General features: G+C 37.2%; 1 protein-coding gene across 1 annotated transcript; it reads left to right on the forward strand.

Annotated features, from left to right (window-relative positions):
- The first annotated feature begins 6,013 nt into the window (after positions 1–6,013).
- On the forward strand, positions 6,014–8,396 carry nkx2.7 (NK2 transcription factor related 7). The gene is made up of 3 exons (XM_061730228.1): positions 6,014–6,239; positions 6,757–6,786; positions 7,903–8,396. Exons 1-3 carry the CDS (start codon positions 6,014–6,016, stop codon positions 8,394–8,396), a joined length of 750 nt encoding a protein of 249 aa, XP_061586212.1.
- Positions 8,397–14,659: the final 6,263 nt, after the last annotated feature.

Below are 14,659 nucleotides of genomic sequence, written 5' to 3' on the forward strand. Positions count from 1 at the left end.
GAGATTATTTGGGATTTTTACAATCCCATTTATTGGTAACAGTCTTTCTTTTCACAACAAAATCGATTTATTCACTGTCTCAGATCAGCTGATGGGAGTGATCTCACAGAATCAGCTGACATAAGAAAAAGAGCTGTGGAGTTTTTTTCAAAGCTATATGTCAGTGAATATAGAGAGGATTTGCTGCTGTCAGAACAGTTTCTTGACAATTTGCCACAGGTATCAGACAATGCAGACCTAGAGCGTCCACTGACACTGCAAGAACTGCAGGTGGCGCTAATGGGGATGGAAAATGGCAAAGCTCCAGGAGTAGATGGTCTTCCTGTCGACTTTTATAAGGCTTTTTGGTCCACCTTAGGGGAGGATCTGCTAGAAGTTATAAGTGACAGTTTGTCTGGAGGGAAACTACCTCTCAGCTGTCGGAGAGCAGTCCTCACGCTTCTGCCAAAGAAGGGAGACCTACAGTATGTGAAGTCAAGAACTGGAGGCCAGTGAGTCTGTTATGTGCTGATTATAAAATCCTCTCAAAAGTGATGGCAAATAGGTTGAGAAAAGCGATTGAACAAGTTGTACATATTGATCAGTCATATTGCATCCCTGGCATATCAATTAGGGATAATATATCCCTGATTCGAGATTATTTGGAAGTTTCTGGATCATTGAGTTTAAAATTTGGTCTGATCTCCCTTGACCAAGAAAAAGCATTTGACAGGGTGGAGCACCAGTACCTATGGGATACTTTTGAGGCGTTTGGTTTCTCCCCCGGTTTTGTTGCCATGATTAAAACTCTCTATTTTGACATTGAGAGTATATTGAAGGTCAATGGTGGTTTGTGTGTTCCTTTCACTGTTGAGAGGGGTATTCGGCAAGGATGTGCAATGTCTGGAATGTTGTACTCTTTAGCCATAGAACCTATGTTATGTAAAATCAGAACAGAGTTGGGAGGGGTAAAACTGAGGGATGATTTTTTGCCATTGCGCCTTTCTGCATACGCGGATGACGTTATGGTGGTTGTAACGGATGATGGTGATGTTCACAAATTGTTAAATATTACAGAGTGTTTTGGGAAAATATCCTCCTCAAAAATAAATTGGAACAAGAGTACGGCTTTATTAGTAGGTAAATGGCAAGGAAATGATCCTAGGTTACTTGATGGGTTTAACTGGGGGAAGAATGGGATTAAGTATCTAGGTGTTTACCTCGGCAATCAGATAGAGGTTATGAAAAATTGGGAGGGAGTAGTGGAAAAGATGGAAGGAAGACTTAAGAAATGGCATTGGCTTTTACCCCGGATGTCCTACAGGGGGCATACACTTATCAATAATCTGGTGGCCTCCACTCTTTGGCATCGTTTGGCAGTGTTCGAACCCCCAATAAACTTGTTAATGAAATTACAGGGTATCATTGTTGACTTCTTTTGGGATAGATTACACTGGATACCTCAGAGTGTTTTATTTTTGCCAAAAGAAGAAGGGGGACAGGGGTTGATTCATCTGTTAAGTAGGAAAGCAGCATTTAGGTTACAGTTTTTACAAAGTTATCTTTATGGGCCTCAAAATTTACCATGGAGACCAGTGGCAGATTGTATTTTTGGTCAGGTTGGTAATTTAGGGTTTGGAAAGACTCTGTTTACATTTGATTGTTCAAGTTTCAGTTTGAATTGTTTGCCATCGTTTTATGTCAATGTGTTAAAAGTGTGGAGGTTGATGGAGATGGAAAAACTGAACCCTACTACTTCCTTGTATTGGCTGCTGCGTGAACCAATCCTTAAGGGTGCTCGTCTAAGAATTTCCTGGGAAGAGGTTCCAATGATGTCTGGGGATTTCAACAAAAAGGGTATAACAACAGTCCAACATTTGTTAGAACTGGCTGGAGCTCACATGGATAATGCTGTCATCCTGGCAAGAACACTGGAGGTTCGATCTGTTCGAGTTGTTGGAATGATGTTGGAGAAATTCAGGAAGGCGTTACCACAGGAGGACAGAGCGCTGTTGCAAGAGTGGTTTAACGGAAAACTAACACCTGATGTTTCTGACTCTTTCCCCAGGTTGCTCATTAGGCCACACATTGCAGATTGTGGAAGAATGGGCCCTCTGCTAGGAGATAACAGTCATGTATGGATGTTACTGGATTCTGTGAATGGGAAAGTGTTTTATCGGGGGGGGTGTAAAGGCTTTAAACAAAGAAAAACTTAAAGATAGAGCAGACACACCATGGAGGGTTTTTTTGAAGGTTAAATCTGAGACCAAACCGGCATGGAGTGTACTTTATAAACCACCATTGACCAAGAATGTTGGAGATTTGCATTGGCGTGTATTACATGGAATTGTAGCAGAGAATGCCTTTGTGTCAGTGATAAATCCTACAGTTACTGATGGTTGTCCTTTTTGCTCAGTGAGAGAAACTATATTTCACTGTTTTATACATTGTTCTAGATTAATATTTTTATTTAGAGTACTTAGCACTTTAGTGAGTCTTTTCAGAGAGCACTTTACAGAACGGATGTTTATTTTTAGTTTTTCCTATACAGGAAAAAAAAGAAGAAGAAAGGGAGGTTGCTGAATTTCTTTTTTGGGCAGGCAAAGTTGGCAATTTACCTAAGTAGGAGGGAAAAGATGAATGACGGACGGAGATGTGATGCTCTTTTGCTGTTCAAGAGTTTAGTGAGAGCTCGAATTCTAATGGAATACAGATATGTTAAAATGGAAGACCTGGATACTTTTAAAAATGTTTGGGATTAAGAGAATGTACTTTACTTAATGGGAGTCAGAAATTGTATTTGTGGATGTGTTGCTGTAAATGACATTGTTTGTTTTTCATCGTGTGTTGTAGTTTGTGTTCTTTGCAAATGTAAAATATTTTTTTAGCTAAATAAATGATTTTTTTTAAATTCAAATTCTCTCTCTCTCTCTCTCTCTCTCTCTCTCTCTCTCTCTCTCTCTCTCTCTCTCTCTCTCTCTCTCTCTCTAATTCAAATTCAATTCAATTCAAATTGGCTTTATTGGTAGAATGGTAACCATTGTTGCCGTAAGCATACATATATACAATCAACACACGAAACACCAATACAACTACAACAAATACCAAACACCAAATATCTAACACATGCATACAATATATATATATACAGAAGAACTATTTTACATTAATAGGCAGGGAGACTGTATAAGGATAAGGAGACTGTGTTGTCTGGTTGTGTTTCTCTCCATCTCTCTCTCTCTCTCTCTCTCTCTCTCTCTCTCTCTCTCTCTCTCTCTCTCTCTCTCCCCCTCTCTCTCTCTCTCTCTCTCTCTCTCTCTCTCTCTCTCTCTCTCTCTCTCTCTCTCTCTCTCTCTCTCTCTCTCTCTCTCTCCCATTTGATCGGTTCTTGTAATTAACTTCTCAGAAATGTTGCGCCCTAACCCTCACCATTGAAGGGCTTAATCTGTTATGGCTCCTTTGCCCCATAATAACGAAGGACCCTTTCAACAACTTCAATAACCTCAAGCGTCCGAACCACGTGCAGTGACTTCCCCCCAAACACTTGAGCGGCGCTGGGACACTGGTGTCTGTGCGTGTTCCTGTCTCTGTGGAAGCGTCTCGGCCTCAGCCAAGCATTGCAGGATGGCGCCTCTGCCTCTCCGCTTCCACAACATCAGGTATAATGTTACTGTTTGTTGTGGCCTCAGACAGCTAATAACATCCCTGGAAAACAATGTCGGTGGTAAAGCTGTTCGACATCACACCAATCATTCTACCCCCCCGAGTGCTGATTAAGAGGCTGAGTATAAGCCTGCTTTGGGCTAGAAATCGAAGTGGCAAGACATTGGGGGAAGAAACTTTTTTTAATTGATCAATGAGTATGCTTGTAATTTATTATATTATTATTATTGTTATTATTATCATTGATAATAATAATAATAATAATAATAATAATAATAATAATAATAATAATAATAATAATAATAATAATAATAATAATGAATATTATTGTTGTTGTTGTCATTCCTCCTTATTCTATATATTTATTTTGTTATATTTTTTAATGTATATTATCACATGAGTATTCTTGCGATTATTATTATTATTATTATTATTATTATTATTATTATTATTATTATTATTATTATTATTATTATTATTATTATTATTATTATATTTATTTTGATTAATTTATTTACAATTGCTGAATTATTTATTTAATAATATTAAACTTTATTTCTGTACCACCTTTCATACAAGAATTGCAGCTCAAAGTGCTTCACAGTAGCAATATAAACATGTTAAGAACAATGAGAAATAGAGAAATAAACAATAATAGCAAATAAAAATAAAAGATCAAAATGATCATATCGAAACATTTAGGTGCAATGATATATACATAATTTGGACAGAATTCAGTTCTAAATTCCTTTATAGAACAAAAGATGGGATAAAAGCAATGTTGAATATAAAAAGGTAAAAATACTGCACAAGTCGTACAGTAGGTCATATCACACTGTTGTGCACTGTGAGTCATATAGTAGCTCTAATTTATGGTACAACCATCACAGTGTGGCTGCAGCAGGTGCAATGTGACAGTGTGTATTACTGGCAGCAAGTGCTTCACAGCAGTAAAAAACATGATTAAATATAGACATGGTAAGAACAAATGAAAAATAGAAAGATAAAAATAACAACAAATAAGAGTAAGAGATAAAAATGATCATATAGAAACATTTAGGTGCAATGATATTGAATAAAAGCAATGTAGGAAATAAAAGGATAAAAGTATAAAAGTAAAGTATTATTCATTTATTAAGACTATAATAAAACGATCCAATATACTGAGTGTCAGTTCATTAGTAAGTATAATATAATAGTTCCAGTACCGTTTTCGAGTTGATCACATGCAAGGTGAATGTCACTCCTTCTTATTTCTTAATCGATACTTTTAATTACACCAGCAACTACAGAAAGGCGGATATGGTGAGAGGAGTTCCTGTAAGGTGAGAGGAGCTGCAATAGTGTGTGCATAGGGTGTTTCTGTGAATTGGGGCAGACATTTGTCTTCCTTGTTCATTAAGGCTGATTTATGGTTCCGCGTTACACCAGCGCAGACCCTACGCCGTACCATACGGCGTAGGCTCTGCGTTGATTTAACGCGGAACCATAATTGGGGCTTTAGCAGTGGCGTCAATTCAGTCAAAGCTAAGGTATGGCAAGGTTATAAGTCACAGAACTTAACTAGAGTATCAATCAACACGTCCAGCAAATACTCATCACAGAAGTCTGCTATGTAGCTTATCTGTGTGGTCAAGAAAATTGGAACTTTTTCAAATGCAGTCTCGCTCACTGCAAAAACTCAAAATCCTACCAGGAATATTTGTGTTATTTCTTGTTAAAATGTCTCATTTTTGTCAAAAGTCTCATTACACTTAAAACAAGAGTCATTGCCAGAAAAATAACTTGTTATTTGACCATTTTCACCTGTTTCAAGTAAATTTTCACTTGAAATAAGTAGAAAAATCTGCGGACAAGATTTATCTTCTTTTTACAAGCAAAAAAATCTTGTCCCACTGGCAGATTTTCTACTTATTTTAAGTGAAAATTTACTTGAAACAGGTGAAAATGGTTGTTTTTGAGTCTTGTCTTAAATGTAATGAGATTTTTTTTTTACAAAAATTAGACATTTTAACTAGAAATAAGACAAATATTCTTGTTAAGATTTTGAGTTTTTGCAGTGTATAATAACTAGTGAAATCGATCATGTTGTTATGATTTGCATTTGTAGTTATTCTATATGTATTAAGTAATAGAATAATCAATACAAATAGACACAGAGTAATTCCATAAATGTATTTAAAAAACAAACATTTACATTTGGTGTGGCGGCTGCCATACCTTGCCATACCCAATTGACGCCCCTGGGCTTTAGTTGGACCCTGAATGGTTGAGATGTCCCTCAGTCATCAGTCAGCAGACATCTCCGTCCGGCAGCATCAGCAGCAGTAGCTCCAGCTCCACACACGCACCAGGGCAGCTAATGGCGAGGATGCACCCCGGCTCCGCGACATCAACGCCCTTCTCCGTGGAAGATATTTTGAGGCTGGATTACCACAATGACTGCGGTAACTACTTTGTGATGAGCGACCACGTCGGTGCGTTGTTTCCACACCAGAATACACGTGCCGGCGACTTTTACGCCTGTCAGCAGAGCATCTCTGGGACGAAGCTGGACGCTCACGATGATGCAGCAGCAGAAGAGATGAACGAAAAGGGTGAGATGATGCCTGCATGTTGCAAAATCAACAGAAGAGTGTTGTGAGCTGAGTGGGGGTTTATGCAAGTTTAGGCCCTCGACAAAAATTGAACTTGGGCCTGCGAATCTTTCTTTGTAAGTTCCTGAAGACCTAATTGCTCCTATATATATATATATATATATATATATATATATATATATATATATATATATATATATATATATATATATATATATATATATATATATATATATATATATATTATATAATTAACGATAATAATCACTGACAAGTATCCGTAGTAAGTCCGTTTAAAAGCTAACAATATTTTTCCCCAGGAAAATGTTCAAAAGTAGACTTATGAAGAAGCACTGATTTGTTGCTAATCGGACTTTAAAAACACGATTTTAGCACGTTTTTTATTTAATATGTTGAATGTACCCATTAGTTATACATAAATGTAAATCTGATTAACTTTAAGTTCTAACGATTTTTTTTTTATATCAAGTTCATTTTCAAGATGTTTTAAAATCAGAGATTTGTTCTGTGTTCAAATCGCAGGACAGCATCAACTCTTTCTATTTAGACCACATATTTTCCAGGCAGGAAGATATACAGTGAAACCTGTATATGTTTTCATATTTTTTCGTTGTTATTTTTTACAAATTTAATTTGAGATAACGTTTTGTTGGACTCAATTTTATCAACTAAAGCACCTCGGACTATAGTCCTAGTAGGCCTAATTGTTAAAAAATAGGGGAACTTACATGGTTATGAACTCTGATACAAATATTGTGCTTGATACTTCAAAAACAATAAGTTAACTTTTTGCATGAGATTATTATGTCGATCAAGAAAGACTATAGTCTTTGTATAAACTACTTAATTTTATGTATGTAAATAATACATTTTGCAAGTACAGTCAACTTAACTGTGTTCATTTTACTTTATTTATCAAAATTAAGTTGACTTTAAAAAAAAAAAAGGAAAAAAGAAGAAAAAAGGAAAAAATAAATAAAAGAAGAAAAAAAGAGAAAAAAAAAACAAAAAAATAAAAAAGGAAAACAGAGAAAAAAGAAAATTAAGTTGACTGTACTTGCAAAAAATTAAGTTGACTTTACTTGCAAATGAATTTTGTACATACTAAAAATTAAGTAGTTACTAGTCTTTCTTGATCTACATAAAAATCTCATGCGAAAAAGTTGCCTTAATTTTTTTAAAGTAGATCAAGAAAGACATTTTTTACTGTTGTGTTCTACATAAAACAAATAAAGCATCTTTCGTCAATCTGCCCAATAGATTACAATTGTTAAAGGAAAAGTACTAAATACAACAAGATCATTGCTTGTTTGTTTGTGTGTAAATGAAAAGATTGCCTGGGATTACATAAATACTGCGTGTTAAGGTAAAAATGCACAATGTCTTATTTTTTTGAACAAATGCAGATTACGTTCCAAACTAGATGTAGGCTATTCATGTAAAGCAACAAACTTCATTTTTAATTGTTAATATCACAGATTTAAATATGTTATATTTACACGCGCTTAGATTTATTTTTTTCAGTGAATATGGCCTTTCTATTTAATCCATAGTCTAAATGTAAAAATAAACTATCCAACTTTACTCTCACTGTCAGTGCTTCCTAACTTTATGTCTTGTTTCCCTGCAGAGCTGGCCGGAGCCGGCCGGCCCCGCGGGAGCGAGCCCCGGCTGCGCAGGAAGCCACGCGTCCTCTTCTCCAGGCCGCAGGTGTCCGAGCTGGAGCGGCGCTTCAGGGCGCAGCGCTACCTGTCCGCGCCGGAGAGAGAGCAGCTGGCCCGCACGCTGCAGCTCTCCCCTACCCAGGTCAAGATCTGGTTCCAGAACAGGAGGTACAAATGCAAGCGGCAGAGACAGGACCGCTCTCTGGAGCTGGCGCCGAGGCGCGTCGCGGTGCCGGTGCTGGTGCGGGACGGGGAGCTCTGCTCGGCGCCCTGCAACGTGACGGTGGGACACTACGGCCCCGTGTTCGGCTGTGGGAAGAGCAGCAGCAGCAGCGTGTATGGATGCGGGTTTCACAGTATGAACGCCGCTCAGATGTCCAGAAATCAGCTGGTGGATTTAATCAGTGACACAGAGAATCCCTTCAGCCACAGTCACTTTCAGACTCCTGTACACGATGTAAGAGGCTGGTGATGGAAAAAAACCTATCTTTGTATCTTTCTAATTTTTGTATATTTGTGTGAAAATGTATACCACAATCTTTATTAAAGAAAACCATGCTGGACGGTTAATACTCCCAAGAATAGTTTCTGTTGTTATTTTAGTTGTCTTACTATTTTGGCACATGTAGACCTTTATTGAAGTAGAGGTCAGAAAAATATTAGAATGTTGTCCCATCCCACCCTTTTCAGGTGTACCTTTTCCCAATTTTCAATTATTCAGAGGTCCTCTTTATTGGAACACCTTACCACACCATATTAGAGAATGCTCGAGTACAAATAATTTCAAAAAAGAAGTCACAACATTTTTGCTAGCCCAACTTATCAAAATCATTCATTTCCAGTACTTCTCTGCACATCCTCATTAGATCCATGTTTTTGTTTTCTAGTAATTTCGCTTATTTTCCTTAATTGTCCTATGTTTTACATATTTCTGTAGATATTGTTTGTTTCATTATAGAGGACAACTCGACAAGCCCTTATGGGTTTTTTTGGTTCCTCCCGCACATTTTCTGTTATATTGTATTTCTATTTTATTTCCTTTTTTTTCTACATACTGTTCGTCTGTACTTTTAAATCGGATGTATATTGTTATGTGCAAATAAACTAAACTAAACTAAACTAGAAATGTCGTTGTAAATAGAATCCCGTTCGTTAGGTATAGATGTGATTTTTATTTCATTTGGTTTGTTTTTTTTTTTTTTACATATAAGAGACTAAAAAATAAATATATATGGTAGGCATTGAGCTTTGATAGAGGAACAGGTGTCGGTCAATTGGCATAACTTGGATAGGTTTCAATTTAAAACCAAACACCCGATCAAAAACCGGTTATGGATCTGCAGCTTATCAAAGGGGGGCCATTGAAAAGCTAATGGATGGAGTGACATCTGATCTGACAACACTGCTCTATCAAACTGAGCTCATTATTGTCCCATTCACAAGCCTGCTGATAAGGCCGGAGTGCTTGTCCGGTCCGGGAGCTTTGCTTGGTAAACAAACCCGCAGACAGAGTGGCTCTTAAACTCTTTTTTCAAACTTTCAATCAAACTGGAACCAGTTCCAGTCGGACCTGTCGCCCAGTGGTGGATCACTGCGATGTTACAGCATCATGGTGACTTGATAGCTGGACAGGGATTTTAGTTTATCGATAAGTGAATCAGTTTAGCAAAGATTCGGTCTGTGTGTGTCTTCTTAGCGAACGTGCGCGCTCAGGCAAAGACCAGGAGGAGACGCAGCACTTGAGGGAGGACAGAGGAGAAGAGCATCTCTGCAGATAAGACCGAAACTGTAGACAGAGAGGAGACCTCAGATCAGATAATAGTGGTGTGTGTGTGTGTGTGTGTGTGTGTGTGTGTGTGTGTGTGTGTGTGTGTGTGTGTGTGTGTGTGTGTGTGTGTGTGTGTGTGTGTGTGTATGTGTGTGTGTGTGTGTGTGTGTGTGTGAAAAAGTGGTTTCAGAATCTACCATCTCCTTTATTTGCAATTTTTATTTTTCTATGTTACTTTTTTAATCACAAATAGCCCTATATAATTAAAGTTATTGATGATGCAAGCTCTCAGGTCACTTTTTTACGGCAAACTACCAATACAGCGTGAGGTACTTATTATATGATATCGATTACAAAAATCAGTGTGTGAGCATTGAAACCTTTTTGGAACTGGTTTTAAATTTCACAGTTTTAGGTTAAGGGATACAAAATAAATCTGAAGGAGGTGAAATAATTAAACAGGAAATAAAAAAAGAAAACCCAAAGTTTAATACATACATACATACATACATACATACATACATACATACATACATACATACATACATACATACATACATACATACATACATACATACATACATACATACATACATACATACATACATACATACATACATACATACATACACACATACACACACACACACACACACACACACACACACACACACACACACACACACACACACACATACATACATACATACATATCAGATGTATATATATATATATATATATATATATATATATATATATATATATATACTGTATACACATACTCCTTTGCAGAATATTGTCTATCAAAATAAGTGAAACATGCCTTAATTGGTTTAAATCTGATCTTTCTGGCCGCACGCAGTTTCAGTTCACACTCTTTTTCTGCAACCACAGGTGTTCCTGAGGGTTCTCTCCTTGTCCCACTTCTTTCATAATTAATTTACTCCCTTTTGGCCATATCTTCAGTTAATTTACCATCAACTTCCACTGAATCCAGCTCGTCCATCAAAATTTCTTCATCCCTTCTACCCAGCACCTCTCTTATTGACTGCCTCACAGATATTAAATCCTGGTTTTTGTGCAATTTCTTAAACCTCAACAGTGAAAAAAACTGGGATTCTATTTATTGGTTCTAAATCTACTCTTAAAGGTTTTCAATCACAGTCAAGAATATGACTGTTTCTCTTTCCTCAGCTGGGTGTCATGCTTGACAGCACTCTCTCATTTACATCACATATCAATAACATCACCTGCTCTGCTTACTTTCACCTCTGGAATGTCCACCGTCTTTGCGAGTTGACGTCACCTACAAATGTTGCTACTTTGGTTCATGCTCTAGTTACTTCTCATCTTGACAGCTGGTGTTCCTTTTATATCAATCTGCAAACTTCAACTAGTCCAAAACTCAGCTGACTGCATTATCACAAGAACACCCTCCATCCATCATATCATTCCTGTCTTGCAGCAGCTTCACTGGCTTCCGATCAAATCGTGCATTAAATCTAAGATTTTGCTGTTTATTTTCAAGTCCATTCACGGCCTCCCCCACCTATCTGAACTTTTACACATTAACGCATGATCTGAGTCTCAGATCATCCTCCTCCACCCAGCTCATAGTTCTGCTCGTAAGGTCACCGTGGGCTCCAGATCCTTCAGCTACTATGGCCCTTCTCTCTGGAATTCTCTCTCACGTCACATAATACTCTTGTCAGACTTTTAAATCTCTACTGAAGACGCATCTTTTCAAAATTGCGTATTCTTTGTAGTTATTTTGTTTTCATTTTATTGTTTTACTGTTTTTTGTTGCATTGCCCTGTGTGATTGTTGTTGCGTCTTCTTGTACAGTGACTGTAGGTATCTTAAAAGTCACCTATTAAATAAAGTGTATTGTTCGTATTATTATTTAAAGGAGAATGATGTGAGTCTGGCCATCTGTGGAAGATTGTAAGATTATGGCTTTCTCAAAAAATGGTTTTAAATCATGCCACGGTTCAACATACTTTAGACTTCTGGCTATATACCTTCAAATGTCAGAAGATAATCTGGTGTTTATTATTATTTCTGAGATCATTTAAATACAAATCCAGAGCTTCCTCTATCTAACAATGCTCACTGCAACAGCTAAACCAAGCTCAGAAATGGTTGATTTTACAGCCGTGAGGTGAATGATGGTGAAACATAATGGAAACATAATCGATTGAGCCCATGTTAAACCTGTGTGTGCTTAGCAGGGGCTGTTGTAGTTCCCTGGTCCACATTTGAGGAGTAGCTTTAAAGCTCCCTCTAGTGGAAGATAGTTATTTCACACAGTCGCCCTCTTAAAATAATGGCCTAAGTCAGATTTTTCTCTAGTTTTTCCAAAAACAGAAAAAAACTGAATCAAATATTTGGTTGAGTTTTTTTGTTTGTTTGTTGTTGAAAAATATGACTCAGGCCATTATTTTAGGTGGCTGAAGACATGGAAAAAAATAACTTTAATTTACTGGGAACTCATTCTAATGGGCTTCAGTGGTATGCAATCATTTTGGAGTCTCCATGTACTAATATTCTGTAGCCGCACCTTCCTGTTCAGGATCTAAGGATTACCGGAGCCAATCTCAGTTGTCACTGGAAAAGATAAGAGGAGGTTATGCCCAGTATGGGCATCAGTTCATCACATGGTCCCAGATATAGGTTGGGCCACTTTGGGAAACGTTTCCCTTATGGTGAACATTAGCAAATTGTGGACATTAAAGTCCAACAATAAAAAAAAAAAAAAAAAAAAGAAATGTGTTGCAGCTTAAACAATAGCTTATATCTGACTAATGATCTAAAACAAAGATCTAGGTTTTGCCACATGCCCATTCCCTGGCCTAAAGATTATCAGATCTCTGTGGACCGTGTTCAAAGAGAGCTGCATGCAGGATCGTTGACAATCTCAATAATAAAAGGCAAAATGGGGGAAACCCAATAAACAAGAACTCTGAGACTTTAAACTTGTTACAAAAGCATTCACAAATACTGACCATGTAGGCCTAACCTCAAATCAACCTTTCAGTCCGATGACATATTTGTTATGTCAGACAATGCACAGACAGTCTATCCTTGCACAATATAGGTTTGGGACACAGTAGAAAGCAAATCTGATACCAGGCAGAAAACTGGACAGAAGTCTGACAAATCTGCTAAGTCACAACAAAGAATCAGTACTTGTCATCTGAGGTGGTGAAAAAGTTGGGAAATAGCAGACGACTGATGGCAGAACAACTTTCCGCAGCTCAAAGAAAACATTGTCACCTCGTAGTTTGTACTGCGGAAGACAAATGCCTTCTCAGGGTAAAAGGTCAGAGGCTCTGCAATGTCACATCTGATGCACAACTATGCAGCCACATATCTGTGCTGTGAAGGCTTGGAGCACAATGAATACAAAAGAAATGTAACTGTTTTCAATAGAGAGCAATCATGGGGATTGTCATAGAATAAGGGCAGAGGATGACAACATTGCTGAATGTTTAGATGAACCATTTCAAAAATGATCTGACTCTCACTGCTGACTTCATTTCATGTCATCACAGTGAAAGCATGAGCTTTCTTACTCTGACTCTATAGCTTTTTAAAGTCATCAAATACTGTATGTATTGGATGTTTTTTGGAGTGACGTATTCTTTAAATTATTATATCCATTTTCAGAAAAGTAAAAAAAAATGGTAAAATGTCATTTTATAACCTAAAACCCATTTTTTTTCACCTGCATAGAGACCCTAAAATAAACATGGGGGATTTTAAAAGAGAGAAGAAAATGTTGTGTAGACAGTGAGATAAAGGCTCTCTCTGCTTATAGTTCAACATGCTTAGCAGACAGACAGTCACACACCAGGTCAGGGTAAAACATGTCCTACTGATGATCTTAATACTGTGTTGACAAGACAGCAAGTAGCTCTAAAGAGGAACTTCAGTGGATTTAAATCCGATTTTTCTCAATGCATTATGGTTCAAACTGCACATAAAATACACTGCAAAATTAGTTTTCAAATGTGATTAAAGGATGTCTAATTGTGGCACTTTCATCATATTAAAACAGTGATGATACAAACTTTCTTCACTGTCACGGACGTGTGCCTGTGCAGGACATTGAGAGCCAGTAAGACCAGAAGGTGCAGAGAGGGCCTTGTTTTTCATGCATTTTCTTAATGAAGCATGCAGTCCCAGAGCAACACAGACACCTCTAGTAAACATTTCATTTGCTGAAGAAAGGTCAGCCTGAACCGCAGAGAACAACAAATAAACTGCCCATGAACAATGAGTGTGTCCATTCAGGAGCCGGCTGAAATGTGTCAAACTCATTAGTGCTCCAGGAGGTTTGACCACCCACCCTGACCCCCACTTACCCTCCCACTGCAGGCAGAGCTGCGTCCCTGAGGCCGTGGTGTTACTGGACTAAGCTGATGGGGATGTGAGGATTAAGAAATGAATCAATTTAACCACTATGTCACCACAGACACAAAGAATATTTACATCTGGTGCAGGACTTTTTGTAAGCTACACCGTTGCTCATGAAGTTTAAATTATTTTCTTTTCAGAAAAATTCTCCTTTTTACTCCCCTACTGACTTTTAATCATTTCATGATAAGATGTAAAAGCATTATTCCAACTTTGTAGGCAACACTGCATATCTATTGACAGTACACACACACACACACACACACATTTAAATAAAAACCGCTATGAAATAATTTTGAAAAAGGTCAACATTATAATCTTAATTGATGCAACATTTTATGTTGTAATGATACATTAAAAATGTATTGATAAGGATGTTAAATGCATATTAGGAATAAATGTGATTACAAAATGTCTTTTTTTGTAATTTTATTTTATTTTATTTATTTACTTATTTGTTTTTTTTTTATTATTAAAAACTTCTAAAAATGTACACAAAATAGCCAAATTGCATTCATTCTAGAAATATACAGTGTATGTGGTGTTGG

The sequence above is a fragment of the Cololabis saira genome, chromosome 9 (genome assembly GCF_033807715.1).
Source record: "Cololabis saira isolate AMF1-May2022 chromosome 9, fColSai1.1, whole genome shotgun sequence".
Classification (NCBI taxonomy): domain Eukaryota; kingdom Metazoa; phylum Chordata; class Actinopteri; order Beloniformes; family Belonidae; genus Cololabis; species Cololabis saira.

Bases quoted from the DNA above. Each gene is read 5' to 3' on its own strand.
- nkx2.7 (XM_061730228.1), top strand. From the start codon at position 6,014: ATGCACCCCGGCTCCGCGACATCAACGCCCTTCTCCGTGGAAGATATT. The intron at 6,240-6,756 runs GTGAGATGATGC...TTTTAAAATCAG, and splicing joins AGAAGAGATGAACGAAAAGG to AGATTTGTTCTGTGTTCAAA. The intron at 6,787-7,902 runs GCATCAACTCTT...AGCTGGCCGGAG, and splicing joins TGTGTTCAAATCGCAGGACA to CCGGCCGGCCCCGCGGGAGC.